The following is an 18375-nucleotide window of genomic DNA, read 5'->3' as shown; positions in this document are numbered from 1 at the left end:
CCCCAGCAAGGAGGGAGACGGAGGGAACAAGGACAGTGAAAGGAGGGAATAGGAGGGGCAGGAGCAGAGCTGCATTACGTACTGTATCTATGCACTGAAATAATGTAGAGGTAGTTAATACTATTGTGTACCTCTCATTATGTACACACAGCAGCACAACAGGACACTCCTCTCCACAGGTGTGGAGCCTGAAATGCAGTCAGTGTGGTGATCTCAAAGGCACCTACATAACATGTAAGGTCCATAACCAACTGCAGGCGGTGAGGGCGGAGTATCACAGCCTGATCCGGCAGTAACTGCTTTTTATCTCAGTCTGTTCGCCACGCCACGCCCCGCATCGCAGCAAGACGAGCCCGGCCTCAGACGGCTGTTTATAAACTGGCCGCAGTTTCCAATAAATCCAAACATGTAACAGGGTCGGAGGTCCTACAGCCGCTCGGGAAATGGGCAGGCGAGGTGGGACACGTGGCTCTTCCCTGCGGTCACTTTCTATATCTGATGTCATAGCGCTGCTTATCTATGGGTCATTGTGTAAATGGCGCTTCTCTCTCTGCTTCACTTACCCGACTTTGAATTTCCAGATTCGCCACGGCAGAGAAGCAGCCGGTACAAGGTCTGTGGCGTTTGGGTTTGGTTTTCTCCGTATTCGTCTCTTGTCTCCTGCTTCTCCCCATCACTATCTCAGCTTCAAACGGACTTCCCTACGAAGAACAAGAAATAATGAAATCCTTCAATGCTTCAGCACGGAGACTGGATTCAGGCCCATGTTTACTAAGCAACGCTAGTCTTAGCAATAAATGGTCTGCACGGTGCCTTACGTGCACGGACTGTGTGTTATATAGTAACACTGCTTGGTGAATATGGCCCTTTATGTCCCATGAAATAGGGCTTTTGTAGTGTTAGGTGTAACACCATAGTTAGGCAGGAGTTAAATAACAGAGTTAAACCCAGCTTTACTTCTCTCCCAACTCCCCCTTAACTATATCTATATAATTGAAAATCTTGGTTGTGAGTCTCTGTAGACCATTTGATTGGTCCATCGGTCCGACCGCCCTCCCTCCCACGGCTCTCATTGGCCGGTGTCTCCCCCCCCCCGTGTGTCCCGCCTCCCCATGGCTCTCATTGGCTGGTGCGCTTTAACCCAGAGGTCCCAAACCCCCGTCCACACTACTGCTGCTGCTGCCTGAGGTGATGAAATGCTCCCTGGTGCTGTCGGCTGTTGCTCCTGCTGCTGGAGGGGAGGCTTAACTGAAACGTGTGAGTATTTTCCCCCGCCCCCCAGCTCCGTTTTGATCCCCCAGTTCCATTTTTGACCCCCCCAGCTCCGTTTTTGACCCCCCCAAGCTCCTTTTTTGACCCCCACCCCGCAGCTCCGTTTTTGACCCCCCCCCCCCCCCCGCAGCTCCATTTTTGACCCCCCCGCAGCTGTTTTTGACACCCCCGCAGCTCCGTTTTTGACCCCCCAGCTCTGTTTTGGACCCCCCCCAGCTCCGTTTTTTGCCTCCCACCCCAGCTCCGTCCCACCCCAGCTCCGACTGGAGCAAGCTCGGAAAAATCAACGCAGGATATATAAATATACCTTGTTATTCAGCTTTTTGTTTGTATTATTCCAACACCAAATGGAAATCCCATTATCTGTTATAATTGTGTTTGACACATAGAATGCATAGAAGCCATGGGGTCATTTTCTATGAATGTGGGGCTATTTTATTCTAAAGCAAATTTGACACATCCCCCACATGACACTTGAATGACTCAAATGACATCATTAAAACCCTTGTTGGGTCACTTACACCTCATGCCAACATGTGAACGCTTCTATTAGGTAGATTGTTGGATGAAAATATAGATCTTTTTAAGGGATCAGTTATCAAGACTTCCCAGAGACAACTGGGGACCACAGTGCAAAAGTGCAAAAGTACTTCATTATATTTCTATAGACTGGATTTCCCAAAACAAACTGTTTTTAAACACTGACAAGACTGTAACAATGGTGTTTGGGACCAAGACTAAATTTTTAAAGCTTCCAGTGACTGAGCTCCTGATTAGAACCAACGCTAACACCACCCTAACCCCTGTCACTAGTTTTAAATACCTGGGCTTATGGTTTGACTCCCACTTAACATTCGGGATGCACATTGATACCCTGACAACCAAGACCTATGCCAAACTAGGGGTACTTTACAGGAACAAATCCTCCCTAAGTCTCCTGGTCAGAAAGCGTATCGCACAGCAGATGCTAATGCCAATTATTGACTATGGAGACATAGTATATGGCTCAGCACCTCAAACCCACCTTAGCAAACTTGACACACTCTACAATTCAATTTGACGTTTTGTTCTCCAATGCAACTACAACACACATCACTGCGATATGCTCAAAGAACTAGATTGGTCATCACTAGAGTCTAGGCGCAAAGTTCACCTTTCCTGTCTTACCTTTAAATTCTTCATGGGCAAGCTACCCAGCTACCTGAACAAGCTCCTCACCCCTACCACATGCAGCACTTATCACCTGAGATCAGACTCCAAAAGACTGTTCATGGTCCCAAGGCTCAACAAAGTATCCGGACGTTCCTCCTTCTCCTACCGTGCACCCCAAAACTGGAACACCACCAGTTTAAGTTCTTTCAAATCTAAGGCTGTCTCACATTTTAATCTGGTCTGTAACTGTTTCATATGCCCATAATATATATTTTCTTTAACTATGCACGCAATGTCTTGTATATAATGTATACCCTGTTCAATTATGTAACTGTATTTGTAGCCATGTATTATTTGTTTTACTCTGTGCCCAGGACATACTTGAAAACGAGAGGTAACTCTCAATGTATTACTTCCTGGTAAAATATTTTATAAATAAATAAATAATATTTATCAAAGTAGGAAATTGAATTGTTCTCAATGGGATATTTGCTTTTCCATGATAATCCTGGTGCAGCATTGCTGGCCCCGTTTTGCAGCCTGGAGATGAATAGTCCCCATTATCTGTTATTGACTAGTACAGCGAGGAGAACACAGGGAAATGTACAGTTCTACGTACTGTGAATTCACCCTGGTTGTAAGGATTCCAGTCCAGGCTTTGGCTGGAACACACCCTCACCTGGCTGCTGTGGACATTTTGGTTACTGGCAGCCTGCTATATTGGCTGCAACTGTTCAAGGGGTTAAATAGCAGTCAGTGACTTCCATACCCTGCTTGAACGTTGTATAGGTTTACCTGTGCTCCTGGCCACCTCGGGTTCAAGTAGCTGAGCCTTCCATGTCCGTGGGCCTTCCCTGTTCCTGTTGCTGTGCCTAGCCTGTTGCTGAGCCTTCCTTGTTCATGAGCCATCCCTGTGGCTTCCCTGTTCCGGAGGCTAGCCTGTTGCTGTGCATAGCCTGTTGCTGTGCATAGCCTGTTGCTGTGCATAGCCTGTTGCTGTGGCTAGCCTGTTCATTTGGAATCCCTGTTGCTGACCCCGGACTGTGACCCCGACCTCGCTGCCTGCCGCCTTCCCTGACCCTTTGCCTGGACTTTGCACCACTGCCGCCAGCCCTGACCTCCTGCCTGTTTACCGACTACAGCTACACTGGTCGGTTAATTTGCATCCCTACCTCAGTCCTGCGGGTCCGCTTCCTGATCGGAGACGAGCACCATCACACTGATATATAAGTGTACAGGCCAACATGACATCGATACACAGCTCTTTTTGAGTCTGAGCAAACTAGGGATATATCACCATATTAACTAGATGGTGCTAAGCTTTAAGGCACCTTGCACCCCATTTTATGGGGTATACCATTTAGTAAACGTTGCCCAATATGTTACATATAATGCAGACTTTCCCACCTGTGTCTCTGCTACAGTCCCATCTTCTCTTCTTTTTCTTTTAACCGCCTCTGTCATACTGTTGATGCCCGAGAAGCAGCCTGGGCAGGTCCTTGGCTTGGGTTTGGGCTTGGGCTTGCGCTTGGCTTCAGTTTGGCGTTTGTTCCTCATTATTGCTGCGGTGAACTCGTCCTCCACAAGAAAAATCAATCAGATTATGGAGGGTGGGGAGGGGAAGAGATTATGTTTCACAATCTATTAGAACTGAAGAACTTAAAGGGCTGAATCATGTGCTATGTCGGAGGACCACATTGAATGGTTCATTTGTATGGGATAAATAAGCACATGTGTCCATCCTTCCATCCCACCCATCTACTTTGGAAGAAAGTGGCGGGGAGGGGGGACTCTGCATCTCCCATTGACTTCTAGTGGGATACGAGCATATTTTTCAGGGCGGCAACATGATTCATACAAGTTAGGTAACTATTATGTACTGTAGGTCACGTATTGCCGAAAGAGCCAGCCGGCTGGGCCAAGCTGCTGCTTCCAGCTGTGACGTTCCAAGTTCCATGTTCCATGTTCTAAATCTAACCTTCCAAAGTTGAGTATTTGCCTCGCGCGTAGGACAGTTGACATTTGCATTACGCCAAGACTCAATAAAAGCTTGAAGATGTTTCTGGAAGTCTGTAAACCTATTACACTGGTGTTTGGCTTCTCCTGGTTTGCATGTTACTGCATGTTGAGTAGAGATGGGCAAATGTTGGGGGGGGGGGGCGGATTTGGATCTGCAGCGGATCGGCCGGTTCCGTTGGTCCACGGATTTCAGCGGATCAATCTCCAAAGGGGTGATTTGCGTTTTGCGGATTTTTAAAATTATTATTATTACCAATACGCTCGAGCGGATTCTGCCACCCGTGGACGGATTCTGCCACTCGTGGACGGATTCGCCACTAGATTGCTGAAGCCGCGGGTTTGGATTCTACAAATCCGGCCACAGGTTGTATCTAATGGCGTTTCTTGATGAATCCGCGTGGTATTAAAACTGACCAAATCCGTTTGCGGATTTTACACCGCAAAACAGTTTTTTGCGGGGGTGGGGGGGTAAATGCGAGAAAATCTGGGAGACGGATTTGGACGGATTTGCCCATCTCTGATGTTGAGTGGGACCCGACCTCTCTTCCCACTGGCAAAGTGCCCTCCCGGTCTCCTGAGTGGTTATGTGAGCATGCCCATCTATTTCCCAGAGTGGTCTTCTAAGCTGATGTCTACATCACGGGTGCGCGAGATTCTCTGGGGGGGGGGCGCTGCACTTACAGAGGTCCCGCGCTTTTCCTCACAACATTTAAATTAAAATGTAACTCCCTCTTACCTGCTCTCAGCTGGCGACGCGTCGCCATGACAACGCGGTGTCAAGTGACGCACGGGGTCAAATGCAACGCGACGGCAAATGACGCTGCCCATGCCGGAGAAAAGTTAAGAGAGGGGGCGCGCAAAGAAAAAAAAGTTTGCGCACCGCTGGTCTACATGGTGATGATTTTTATAATGGGGCAGGGAACCAAATGGTTCCAGGGCAAAGGTTACAGGTTCTGCATCTTCAGGCAGCGATCGTGTGTGCTCACTTATTTATTATCATTTATTTATTAAATAAAGGGGAAATCGGAGGCACATAAAATTGGGCCCGCAAATGAAACTCCGCCTTTTCTAACACTCACCCCAGTAAGGCTCCGTCCCCAGTACGTTCTACAGCGCACAAACAAGTACCGCCCCTCAATGGGGCTGGGGGGCTATCCCCTCCTGGGGCAGGGGGGCTGCCCCCCCCCCCCCATTGCAATCTCCTGCATCTGCCACAGATCGCAGTGAAGCGCAGTGCACGCGTCCCCACTTCGCCGGGCGCGCGTGTGGTACAGCGCAGACTGGGGCCGCGGCCTAACAAGCGCTAAAGTCCCACGCCCGCTATTTTGTGCTCAGCGGCCGGCGCGCCCTATTTTATATATTTTTACGCCGGGAGACAGAACTTTATTTTATACGCCGCAGTCAGGATGATAGAAAAAGCAAAACGAGAAAACAAACATCCCTCCCCCCCCCCCGATGTGTCAGTGCGAGGTCAGAATATCCGAGGAGACCACAATACACCAGAAGATGTTAAACTGCTTATTCTGAACCAGGGCGGGCAACTCCAGCCACACACAGGTCAGTTTTTCAGGATATCCCAGCTTCAGCACAGCTGGCTCCATCAAGCAGGGACTGAGTGCGCCACCTGTGCTGACGCAGGGATATCCCAAAAACCTGGCCTGTTGGGGGGAGGGGTGGGGGCTGGAGGACTGGAGTTGAGCACTCCTGATCCAGGAGATAATCAGGATGGGGTCAGTGACAATGCCATGAGACATGTTGGGGGGAATCTGGGGGAGGTCTATGAATCGAAGCGCTGCAATTCTGGGCTGAAAAAAAACCCCTGCCCCAGGCGCTTCAGCGAAAGAAAATCCTTTCAATCTATAGGGTTTTTTTTTCTTTGATGGTATATTTGCCCCATAATTGCACCACATTTGCCATAAAACGCATACGGGCCTATGTGCAGTGTGGGATTCAGGGATGTTAGCAACCGGTTCTCTCTCACCTTACTGCCCTTTCATAGTGAAAAGTCATCATCATCAGCTTCTCCCCCTCATCATCATCAGCTTCTCCCCATCATCATCATCAGCTTCTCCCCCTCATCATCATCAGCTTCTCCCCATCATCATCAGCTTCTCCCCCTCATCACCATCATCACCATCATCAGCTTCTCCCCCTCATCATCACCATCATCTTCAGCTTCTCCCCCTCATCATCACCATCACCATCATCAGTTTCTCCCCCTCATCATCGCCATCATCTTCAGTTTCTCCCCCTCATCATCACCATCATCACCATCATCAGCTTGTCCCCCTCATCATCATCATCATTAACTCTCTTCCTCATCAACTCTCCCCCTCATCATCACCATCATCAGCTTCTCCCCCTCATCATCATCATTAACTCTCTTCCTCCTCATCATCAACTCTCCCCATCATCATCACCATCATCAGCTTCTCCCCCTCATCATCACCATCATCAGCTTCTCCCCCTCATCATCACCATCATCAGCTTCTCCCCCTCATCATCACCATCATCAGCTTCTCCCCCTCATCATCACCATCACCAGCTTCTCCCCCTCATCATCATCACCATTAACTCTCTTCCTCATCATCATCATCAACTCTCCCCATCATCATCACCATCATCGGCTTCTCATCCTCAGATCTCCCCCAGTCCCCCTCAGATCTCCCCCAGTCCCCCTCAGATCTCCCCCAGTCCTCCTCAGATCTCCCCCAGTCCTCCTCAGATCTCCCCCCAGTCCCCCTCAGATCTCCCCAGTCCCCCTCAGATCTCCCCCAGTCCCCCTCAGATCTCCCCCAGTCCTCCTCAGATCTCCCCCAGTCCCCCTCAGATCTCCCCCAGTCCTCCTCAGATCTCCCCCAGTCCCCCTCAGATCTCCCCCAGTCCTCCTCAGATCTCCCCCAGTCCCCCTCAGATCTCCCCCAGTCCCCCTCAGATCTCCCCCAGTCCCCCTCAGATCTCCTCCAGTCCCCCTCAGATCTCCCCCAGTCCCCCTCAGATCTCCCCCAGTCCCCCTCAGATCTCCCCCAGTCCTCCTCAGATCTCCCCCAGTCCCCCTCAGATCTCCCACAGTCCTCCTCAGATCTCCCCCAGCCCCCCTCAGATCTCCCCCAGTCCTCCTCAGATCTCCCCAGTCCTCCTCAGATCTCCCACAGTCCTACTCAGATCTCCCCCAGTCCCCCTCAGATCTCCCCAGTCCCCCTCAGATCTCCCCAGTCCCCCTCAGATCTCCCCCAGTCCCCCTCAGATCTCCCCCTGTCCCCCTCAGATCTCCCCTGTCCCCCTCAGATCTCCCCCTGTCCCCCTCAGATCTCCCCCTGTCCCCCTCAGATCTCCCCCAGTCCCCCTCAGATCTCCCCCGTCCTCCTCAGATCTCCCCCAGTCCCCCTCAGATCTCCCCCAGTCCCCCTCAGATCTCCCCCAGTCCCCCTCAGATCTCCCCCTGTCCCCCTCAGATCTCCCCCAGTCCCCCTCAGATCTCCCCCAGTCCCCCTCAGATCTCCCCCAGTCCCCCTCAGATCTCCCCCAGTCCCCTTCAGATCTCCCCCAGTCCTCCTCAGATCTCCCCCAGTCCCCCTCAGATCTCCCCCAGTCCCCCTCAGATCTCCCCAGTCCCCCTCAGATCTCCCCCAGTCCTCCTCAGATCTCCCCAGTCCCCCTCAGATCTCCCCAGTCCCCCTCAGATCTCCCCCAGTCCTCCTCAGATCTCCCCAGTCCCCCTCAGATCTCCCCCAGTCCCCCTCAGATCTCCCCCAGTCCCCCTCAGATCTCCCCCAGTCCCCCTCAGATCTCCCCAGTCCCCCTCAGATCTCCCCCAGCCCCCCTCAGATCTCCCCCAGTCCTCCTCAGATCTCCCCAGTCCCCCTCAGATCTCCCCAGTCCCCCTCAGATCTCCCCCAGTCCCCCTCAAATCTCCCCCAGTCCCCCTCAGATCTCCCCCAGTCCCCCTCAGATCTCCCCCAGTCCTCCTCAGATCTCCCCCAGTCCTCCTCAGATCTCCCCCAGTCCCCCTCAGATCTCCCCAGTCCCCCTCAGATCTCCCCAGTCCTCCTCAGATCTCCCCCAGTCCCCCTCAGATCTCCCCAGTCCCCCTCAGATCTCCCCCAGTCCTCCTCAGATCTCCCCAGTCCCCCTCAGATCTCCCCCAGTCCCCCTCAGATCTCCCCAGTCCCCCTCAGATCTCCCCAGTCCCCCTCAGATCTCCCCCAGTCCCCCTCAGCTCTCCCCCAGTCCCAGGGGAAAGAGCAGGCAGGGGGTCGCAAAGAAAAAAAATTTGCGCACCCCTCGTGTATGGGTTGGGGGTTCAGAAATAAAAGGCGGGAGGAATGGGAAACAAATGTAGGACCCATGGGGGAATGGGGGAATGCTAAAGTTTTCCTAGTCAGTGCTGGTCCCTGGGGGAGTGAAGGGGTTAATTCTTTTCACAGACCGTAAATGTTGCATGTTCCCATGTAACATATTTTATGTATCATTTTAAAGGTTAGATGTCCGGCCACTCCCGGCTTCTAGAAGTTGCAGATGTCCGGCACTCCCGGCTTCTAGAAGTTGCTAGAAGAGTCAGCCTGTAGGGGGTGGCTCTGTTTAATGTTAGCCCACCCTTTATTCTGCTCAATACCTGAGGAGGGGGGGTTGCAAGGGTTATATAAGGCCAGGTTTAGCAATCCACCTTCACAGGGAACTGGGCAACGAGATGCTGGACGAACATTTAAAGAAGCTCAACAAGAATGGTTACAAAGTACTGGACCAGAATGCAGATCCGCTGATCAAGAAACTTGCTGCAAACCCATTCAACCGCTACCCCACGACCCATCACAGCGCTGACCCTGTGAAACCAACTCAACTGTGGCAAGTAACACAGATCAAGAAGCTTTCTAAGGCCTTGGACATGTTACCTGCTTGCTGGCGGAAGCTTGCTGACGCGCGCTTCCCCGCTCAGCACTGAGCCCCTACAGCCGCAATTAGAGCGGCTTTAGTAGGGGCTCACCTGCGCTGCCGCGCGCTTGCGGAAGCGCAGGGTCTTAGGGGGAATTTAAAATTCCCCCGCTTGCCAGCGAGACAGGCCGGTCACGTGAGCGGTTCGCCCAATGAGGGCGAACCAGCTCCGTGACGTCATTGCCCCGCCCCCGGCCAGTGACGCGCCCGCGGCCAGTGACCGGACCGCCCCCTGACGGCCTGCTGAGAGCGCTTGCGGTAAGCAAACGCAAGGCCAGGGAAAGCACCCCGCCTTCCCTGAGCCTCAGCGCGCCTCAGCACGCCAGCGGTAAGCGTGTCCGAGGCCTTAATGTGCGACAATACACTCAACAAGAGAACTCGGAGTAATGAGGCTCAAGCCTCGGTATCCAATGTCACCAGATTGAATCTGTCAGCCAGAACAGAACCTCCTCCATCCTCAGATCCCAGGAGGACCCAGAAGGGGGGCGTCTCCAGGCTCTGCTAACCTGTAAGGGGAATAACTCTATGGTTTTTTTAGTGTTATGGCACGTATCCAGAGACCAGCATTTCAAGGGAAATTATACCACCGCAGGGAGTTGGTTCTCGGCCGCAGGGCCTTAGAAAGAGACCTGGCTGGAACTGATGGGAATTGCTGGATGCAAGGGTCCAGCTCTGTCCCAGGCAGGGCAAAAGGTCTAAGGAAGCGGTGCGCAAACTGGGGGGGGCGCGGGCGGTTGCAGAGGCCCCGCGCTCTTCCCCACGGCATTTAAATGAAATGCCGGCGGAGACGTGAAGCCTCTGTAACTCACCTGTTCTCTGCGGGCCTTCAGTGACGTGTCGCCATGGCAACGCGGCGTCAAATGACGTCACATATCCCGCTGCGTCATTTGACGCTGAGTCATTTGGAGAGGGGGGGCGCAAACGCTGCGGCTCCCGGGCAGGGTGGTGCAGCTCAATAAGTTTGCGCACCCCTGGTGTAAGGAACTGGAGTGCAGGGGGTCTAAAAAGATACTGAAAAACAGTCCTGTTGTTCATGTTATCTGTAAATAAAGTTCATAAAAGTTCCTGGCGGGCCTCTATTTTTATTCACTCATCAAGAGCCTCTACGGACCTCAGCACCGGAAGGGAAAACAAGGTCCCCCGCTCAGCACCTGGGGAAAACAAGGTCAACCGCTCAGCACCCGGAGAAAACAAGGTCCCCGCTCAGCACCCGGAGAAAACAAGGTCCCCCGCTCAGCACCCGGAGAAAACAAGGTCCCCCGCTCAGCACCTGGGGAAAACAAGGTCAACCGCTCAGCACCCGGAGAAAACAAGGTCCCCGCTCAGCACCCGGAGAAAACAAGGTCCCCCGCTCAGCACCCGGAGAAAACAAGGTCCCCCCGCTCAGCACCCGGGGAAAACAAGGTCCCCCCGCCTCAGCACCCGGAGAAAACAAGGTCCCCCGCTCAGCACCCGGAGAAAATAAGGTCCCCCGCTCAGCACCCGGAGAAAACAAGGTCCCCCGCTCAGCCCCCGGGAAAATAAGATCCACCGCTCAGCACCCGGGGAAAACAAGGTCAACCGCTCAGCACCCCGGAGGAAAACAAGGTCAACCGCTCAGCACCCGGAGAAAACAAGGTCAACCGCTCAGCACCCGGAGAAAACAAGGTCCACCGCTCAGCACCCGGAGAAAACAAGGTCAACCGCTCAGCACCCGGAGAAAACAAGGTCCACCGCCAGCAACCCCGCACACCCACCAGCAACATTCTGCTTCAAGAGACGGGAAGACACACTGGGACTATTTTTGTGTGACCCTTTTCCTGAGCCATGGGGGAGAGTGGTGTTACACGAATAATATAGGGGGGGGGAGAGAGGTGTTACACGAATAATATAGGGGGGGGAGGGGGGGAGGAGAGAGGTGTTACACGAATAATATAGGGGGAGGGGAGAGAGGTGTTACACGAATAATATAGGGGGAGGGGAGAGAGGTGTTACACGAATAATATAGGGGGGGAGGGGGAGAGAGGTGTTACACGAATAATATAGGGGGGAGGGGGAAGAGGTGTTACACGAATAATATAGGGGGAGGGGGAGAGAGGTGTTACACGAATAATATAGGGGGGAGGGGGAGAGAGGTGTTACACGAATAATATAGGGGGGGGGAAGGGGGGGAGAGGAGGTGTTACACGAATAATATAGGGGGGAGGGGAGAGAGGTGTTACACGAATAATATAGGTGGGGAGGGAGAGAGGTGTTACAACGAATAATATAGGGGGGAGGGGAGAGAGGTGTTACACGAATAATATAGGGGGAGGGGAGAGAGGTTACACGAATAATATAGGGGGAGGGGAGAGAGGTGTTACACGAATAATATAGGGGGAGGGGAGAGAGGTGTTACACGAATAATATAGGGGGGAGGGGGAGAGAGGTGTTACACGAATAATATAGGGGGGGGGAGGGAGAGAGAGGTGTTACACTGAATAATATAGGGGGGGTGGAGGGGAGAGAGGTGTTACACGAATAATATAGGGGGGAGGAGAGAGAGGTGTTACACAAATAATATAGGGGGGAGGGGAGAGAGGTGTTACAGAGGTGTTACACGAATAATATAGGGGGGGAGGGGGAGAGAGGTGTTACACGAATAATATAGGGGGAGGGGAGAGAGGTGTTACACTAATAATATAGAGGGGGAGGGGGAGAGAGGTGTTACACGAATAATATAGGGGGGAGGGGAGAGAGTGTTACACTAATAATATAGAGGGGGAGGGGGGGAGGAGTAGACGGGAGTAATAACGTTTGAGTCTATAAATAAATAATAAAGATCGAACAAGATTTTTAAAACAAATCTATCAACAAGTCAATAAAGTCAGGACCGAGACTGCCCCACGTCCTCTGCTGCCCCCACGTCTTCTACTGCCCCACATCCCTTCTACTGACCCCGACAGGGTGGGGGTGGGGCAGAACGCGTCTTTTGTACTGACTCCGACAGGGCAGGTCTGGCAGGACGCATCTTCTACTCTCCCCACGTCTTACAGGGCAGGACGTGTCTTCTATTGCCCTGCGTCTTCTACTGACCCGACAGGGTGTGGCTGGACGGGACAGGGGTGGGACGGGACAGGGTGGGATGGGACAGGGTGTGGCTGGACGGGACAGGGTGGGATGGGACAGGGTGTGATGGGACAGGGTGTGGCTGGACGGGACAGGGTGGGACGGGACAGGGTGGGATGGGACAGGGTGTGGCTGGACGGGACAGGGTGGGATGGGACAGGGTGTGGCTGGACAGGGTGGGATGGGACAGGGTGTGGCTGGACAGGGTGGAATGGGACAGGTGTGGCTGGACGGGACAGGGTGGGACGGGACAGGGTGTGGCTGGACGGGACAGGGTGGGATGGGACAGGGTGTGGCTGGACGGGACAGGGTGGGATGGGACAGGGTGTGGCTGGACGGGACAGGGTGGGATGGGACAGGGTGTGGCTGGACGGGACAGGGTGGGATGGGACATGGTGTGGCTGGACGGGACAGGGTGGGATGGGACAGGGTGTGGCTGGACGGGACAGGGTGGGATGGGACAGGGTGTGGCTAAACGGGACAGGGTGGGATGGGACAGGGTGTGGCTGGACAGGGTGGGATGGACAGGTGTGGCTGGACAGGGTGGATGGGACAGGGTGTGGCCTGGACAGGGTGGGATGGGACAGGGTGTGGCTGGACAGGGTGGGATGGGACAGGGTGTGGCTGGACAGGGTGGGATGGGACAGGGTGTGGCTGGACGGGACAGGGTGGGATGGGACAGGGTGTGGCTGGACGGGACAGGGTGGGATGGGACAGGGTGTGGCTGGACAGGGTGGGATGGGACAGGGTGTGGCTGGACGGGACAGGGTGTGGCTGGACAGGGTGGAATGGGACAGGGTGTGGCTGGACGGGACAGGGTGGGACGGGACAGGGTGTGGCTGGACGGGACAGGGTGGGATGGGACAGGGTGTGGCTGGACGGGACAGGGTGGGATGGGACAGGGTGTGGCTGGACGGGACAGGGTGGGATGGGACAGGGTGTGGCTGGACGGGACAGGGTGGGACGGGACAGGGTGTGGCTGGACGGGACAGGGGTGGGATGGGACAGGGTGTGGCTGGACGGGACAGGGTGGGATGGACAGGGTGTGGCTGGACGGGACAGGGTGTGGCTGGACGGGACAGGGTGGGATGGGACAGGGTGTGGCTGGACGGGACAGGGTGGGATGGGACAGGGTGTGGCTGGACGGGACAGGGTGGGATGGGACAGGGTGTGGCTGGACGGGACAGGGTGGGATGGGACAGGGTGGGACGGGACAGGGTGTGGCTGGACGGGACAGGTGGGATGGGACAGGGTGTGGCTGGACAGACAGGGTGGGATGGGACAGGGTGTGGCTGGACGGGACAGGGTGGGATGGGACAGGGTGTGGCTGGACGGGACAGGGTGGGATGGGACAGGGTGTGGCTGGACGGGACAGGGTGGGATGGGACAGGGTGTGGCTGGACGGGACAAGTGGGATGGGACAGGTGTGGCTGACAGGGTGGGATGGGACAGGGTGTGGCTGGACAGGGTGGGATGGGACAGGGTGTGGCTGGACAGGGTGGGATGGGACAGGGTGTGGCTGGACAGGGTGGGATGGGACAGGGTGTGGCTGGACGGGACAGGGTGGGATGGGACAGGGTGTGGCTGGACGGGACAGGGTGGGATGGGACAAGGTGTGGCTGGACGGGACAGGGTGGGATGGGACAAGGTGTGGCTGGATGGGACAGGGTGGGATGGGACAGGTGTGGCTGGACGGGACAGGGTGGGATGGGACAAGGTGTGGCTGGACGGGACAGGGTGTGGCTGGACGGGACAGGGTGGGATGGGACAGGGTGTGGCTGGACGGGACAGGGTGTGGCTGGACGGGACGGTGTGGCTGGACGGGACAGGGTGGGATGGGACAGGGTGTGGCTGGACGGGACAGGGTGGGATGGGACAGGGTGTGGCTGGACGGGACAGGGTGGGATGGGACAGGGTGTGGCTGGACGGGACAGGGTGGGATGGGACAGGGTGTGGCTGGACGGGACAGGGTGTGGCTGGACGGGACAGGGTGTGGCTGGACGGGACAGGGTGGGATGGGACAGGGTGTGGCTGGACGGGACAGGGTGGGATCGGACAGGGTGTGGCTGGACGGGACAGGGTGGGATGGGACAGGGTGTGGCTGGACGGGACAGGGTGTGGCTGGACGGGACAGGGTGTGGCTGGACGGGACAGGGTGTGGCTGGACGGGACAGGGTGTGGCTGGACGGGACAGGGTGGGATGGGACAGGGTGTGGCTGGACGGGACAGGGTGGGATGGGACAGGGTGTGGCTGGACGGGACAGGGTGGGATGGGACAAGGTGTGGCTGGACGGGACAGGGTGGGATGGGACAGGGGCGGCTAACACGTCGTCTCACAGCTTTGTAATAATTTGTCCTTATCTGATCCTTAGATTGTAAGCTCTTTGGGGCAGTGACTCCTTTTCCTTATGTCGGAAATGCTTATTCCCATGATGTTATATTATGTGCTGTATTAGGTCCCGTGTATTACTGCTGTATGTAGCTAGATGGCGCTATATACATAAAGATATACATACATACAGACATACATGGATATGGAGAAAGCCAGCAACGTGTAAGGCCTCATTCAGGGTGCTGGCTTCGGAGGGAGGGCGTGCTGCCGTGCGTGCTGCCGTGAGAAACAAAGTATTCAATTTGAATACTGGTTTTCAGGGTAGCAACTGCCCTGTCTCCGAAGCCAGGAGTTGAAGCTGACTACAGTTTCAATAAACGAAAATTTCGTTTTTTGGAGCTGCAGCAGCGTCACAGGGACCAAGGCAGCCAATGAAATTATTCTTCAGAATGATTTCATGACTGCAACTTGGATACTTACCCTGCCGTGTGTAACCCCGCCCCCTCCCCAATGCTGAAAAGTCTGCTGGGGGATAAACACAGATCGCCCAGCAAACTGCAGCACTGCCTCCCTCACGCCCTCCCTCCGAGTCCTGCAGCTGACACCCTGAACGAAGCCTTACAGTAGCACAAAGTGCCACACAATCCTTTCTAGTAGCCACCGATTTAACCCCTTCACTGCCAGTGGGTCGTGAATACATCGCTGGGCCATCCAGCCACAAAGGGGTTAACGCGCTCCAAGTTTTCCAGTAATGAACAAAGCTGCCGGGAAACCCTGAGGCCGAGTTTAGAGCGGGGTCTACGGTCACGCGACCGCGAGACGCCAGCCGTCTACGGTCAGAGACCGCGACCGGGGGGGGGGTGGCTGTACCGCTCACGCGCCCGTGACGTCACCCCTCGATCGCTGGAAATATCACAATCTTCCGGCTTCCAGCGATCGTGACGGCTGAAGTCACGCGGTCGCCGTCACGCCCTTTATGGCCTCCCGCGACGGACGACATGTACTCGCTATGACGCTGCGCAACATCGCCGTAGCCAGTACTCGGCCTGAGAAGAGAGAGATTCATTGACCCACGTTACTTCTAGTATTATCGCTTCTATAAATCGATGGAGTTTCCTGCTGAAAGCTAAAAACAAATGGAAAAGCTTTCCCGGTGTGTAACTCCGAGTGCAGACGCGTGGGAGTTAATCCAGCCCGGCCTTTCCATGTGAGAACTAAGAAGCGCCCGGCCCTCCTCTCTCCAAGCCAGGGGTGGGCACCTCCAGTCCTCAAGGGCCACCATCAGGTCTTCAGGATATCCCTGCTTCAGCACAGGTTGCTCAATCAGTCCCTGCTTCAGCATAGGTGGCTCAATCAGGGGCTCACTTTGACTGAGCCTCTGAGCCACCTGTGCTGAAGCAGGGATATCCTGACCTGTTTGGGTGGGGGGGGAGCGAGAGGACTGGAGTTGGCCGCCCCTGCTCTAACCCCTCATTCCTAAATATGTGAGCACAGGGCTTTCTATTCCTATATTGCAAACGTGTCCCCTTTTTTGTATCATGGTCCATCGCTGAGAAGAATCCCCCTCAGGCCGCACTTATAGTCCGTGCTACGGCGATGCGAAGGCGTGCCGTCATAGCAGCCATTTCTGCTTATAGTGTTACAGACAAGAGACGTGACCGGGGGGCGTGGCCATGAGCGGCTCTCCCTCATTGGTTGAGCCGCTCACGTCACGCTGCGGTCGCTGAAAAATCAATTTTTATTGACTTCCAGCGATCGCGACCAAGACGTCGCTCCGTCGCGCCGCTCCTACTATAGGCGCACGCGACGGATTCAATACACTTGTTTTGATGCGCCGTTGCGGGGGCTGTAAGCGCGGCCTTACTTGTCAAAACTTTCCCACAATGACAAGTGATTGAAACGTTTGCTGACCTGACAAATGGTTTACAGCAAAGATGCAAAAAAAAATGAAATAGGTTATAATAAAGTGCTATTATAAAAGCAGCAGTTTTGTGTCTGACCTCCGGTGCGTTCCGCTCATTCTGACGCAAAGCTATTGTACAAAGGTGTATTCCATGTTTATCCTGTAAGGATGGGGAGGGAGCGTCTATACTAGCACCCAACACCCAGCCTCATGCAAAACAAAACAGCACAGATTTAACCAGAGGAAACGGGAGGAAAAAAATACAAAGTGATGTTTTTTTCCCCCATCTCCAGCACTATGTATGTTGTGTATTTATCAAATGTGTTACCAGGAAGTAATACGGTGAGAGTTACCTCTCGTTTTCATGTGTGTCCTGGGCACAGAGTTATGATGATAAACAATACATGGTTACAAATACATTGTTACATAAGTGAACAGGGTATACATTATATACAAGACATTGCATGCACAGTAAGAGATAATATATATTATAGGTGAATGCAATAGTTACAGACCAGATTAAAATGTGAGACAGCTTTAGTACTGAAAGAACTTAGACTGGTGACTGTGAGTCTCCGGTAGGTTGTTCCAGTTTTGGGGTGCACGATGAGAGAAGGAGGCGCGGCCGGATACTTTGTTGAGCCTTGGGACCATGAACAGTCTTTTGGAGTCTGATCTCAGATGATAAGTGCTGTGTGTGGTAGGGGTGAGGAGCGTGTTCAGATAGACGGGTAGCTTGCCCAGATAGTATTTGAAGGCGAGACAGGAAAGATGAATTTTGCGCCTAGACTCAAGTGATGACCAATCTAGTTCTTTGAGCATTTCGCAGTGATGTGTGTTGTAGTTGCATTGGAGGACAAAGCGGCATATTGAATGTTATGTATGTCTTTATTTATATAGCGCCAATAATGTACATAGTGCTTCACAGCAGTAATAAACGGGATAATCATATAAATAACAAATAATATAAATAACACATAATGGGAAGAAGTGCTTCAGACATAAAAGTAACATTTAGGAAAAGGAGTCCCTGCTCCGAAGAGCTTACAATCTAATTGGTTGGCCATCATAAGGCAATCCTTGCCACGGTCCCCCAATTCCCCCCCGGCAGCAATTAAGTAATAATCCCAATACTTCCACATGAAATAAGGAACCAAGAAGATACATTTTTTTCAAGGTCTCTGTCTCCCAGCCAGGATTCCCACCACTAACCTGTGTCCCTTGGAGATCCGCACCAGGATCCCTCACAGAGGCATCAGCCACCACCAAGACCAGTAGAGCAACACCCCCCCATAGCAGTAAGACCCTCATGCCTCTGACTTCCTAGGAACAGTAACTGTTGCACAATAAGTTGTTTGCTACAGGGATAAGAGGAATAGCTCGCACATTCCTAAACCCTCCGACAGCCCTCCCCTTCTTCCTGTGACTAGAGCCCAGGGCACTGACTGCATCTCTCCCTCCCCCTTCCCACTAAGGCTGCGTCCATAGTGGTTCCAAAGCTAAGCCAATGGAGGCCTATGTGCACGTGAGTGTCGAGGCGACCTTGTTTCTCTGCCGCACGACGGCCGGGGTCACGTGAGGGGTTCGCCCAATGAGGGTGAACCAGCTCCGTGACATCACGGACACGCCTCCCTATCGCCTGCGCTTTGAATCCAGCCAATCAATCGCCGGAGAGCGG

At 53.9% G+C, this 18375-nt stretch overlaps 1 protein-coding gene across 3 annotated transcripts in view; it reads right to left on the bottom strand.

Moving 5' to 3' along the window:
- LOC142487984 (uncharacterized) overlaps window positions 1–18094 on the bottom strand; it is a 50866-nt gene extending 32772 nt beyond the window's left edge. Inside the window, exons 1-3 of one of the 3 annotated variants that reach the window (XM_075588235.1) lie at window positions 17910–18093; window positions 3832–4002; window positions 564–701 (exon numbers count right to left, since the gene is read on the bottom strand). In XM_075588235.1, the coding sequence (XP_075444350.1) occupies window positions 564–701; window positions 3832–4002; window positions 17910–18008 (408 nt within the window). In that variant the 5' untranslated portion in view covers window positions 18009–18093. Of the gene's footprint in view, window positions 1–563; window positions 702–3831; window positions 4003–17909 lie in introns of all 3 variants that reach the window. The other 2 variants (XM_075588234.1, XM_075588236.1) reach the window with 2 other exon arrangements.
- Between the last annotated feature and the right edge of the window lie 281 nt (window positions 18095–18375).

The sequence above is a fragment of the Ascaphus truei genome, chromosome 2, assembly GCF_040206685.1.
Source record: "Ascaphus truei isolate aAscTru1 chromosome 2, aAscTru1.hap1, whole genome shotgun sequence".
Lineage (NCBI taxonomy): Eukaryota > Metazoa > Chordata > Amphibia > Anura > Ascaphidae > Ascaphus > Ascaphus truei.
Note: the sequence above shows the minus strand (reverse complement) of the source record. Positions and strands in the feature narration are given on the sequence as shown.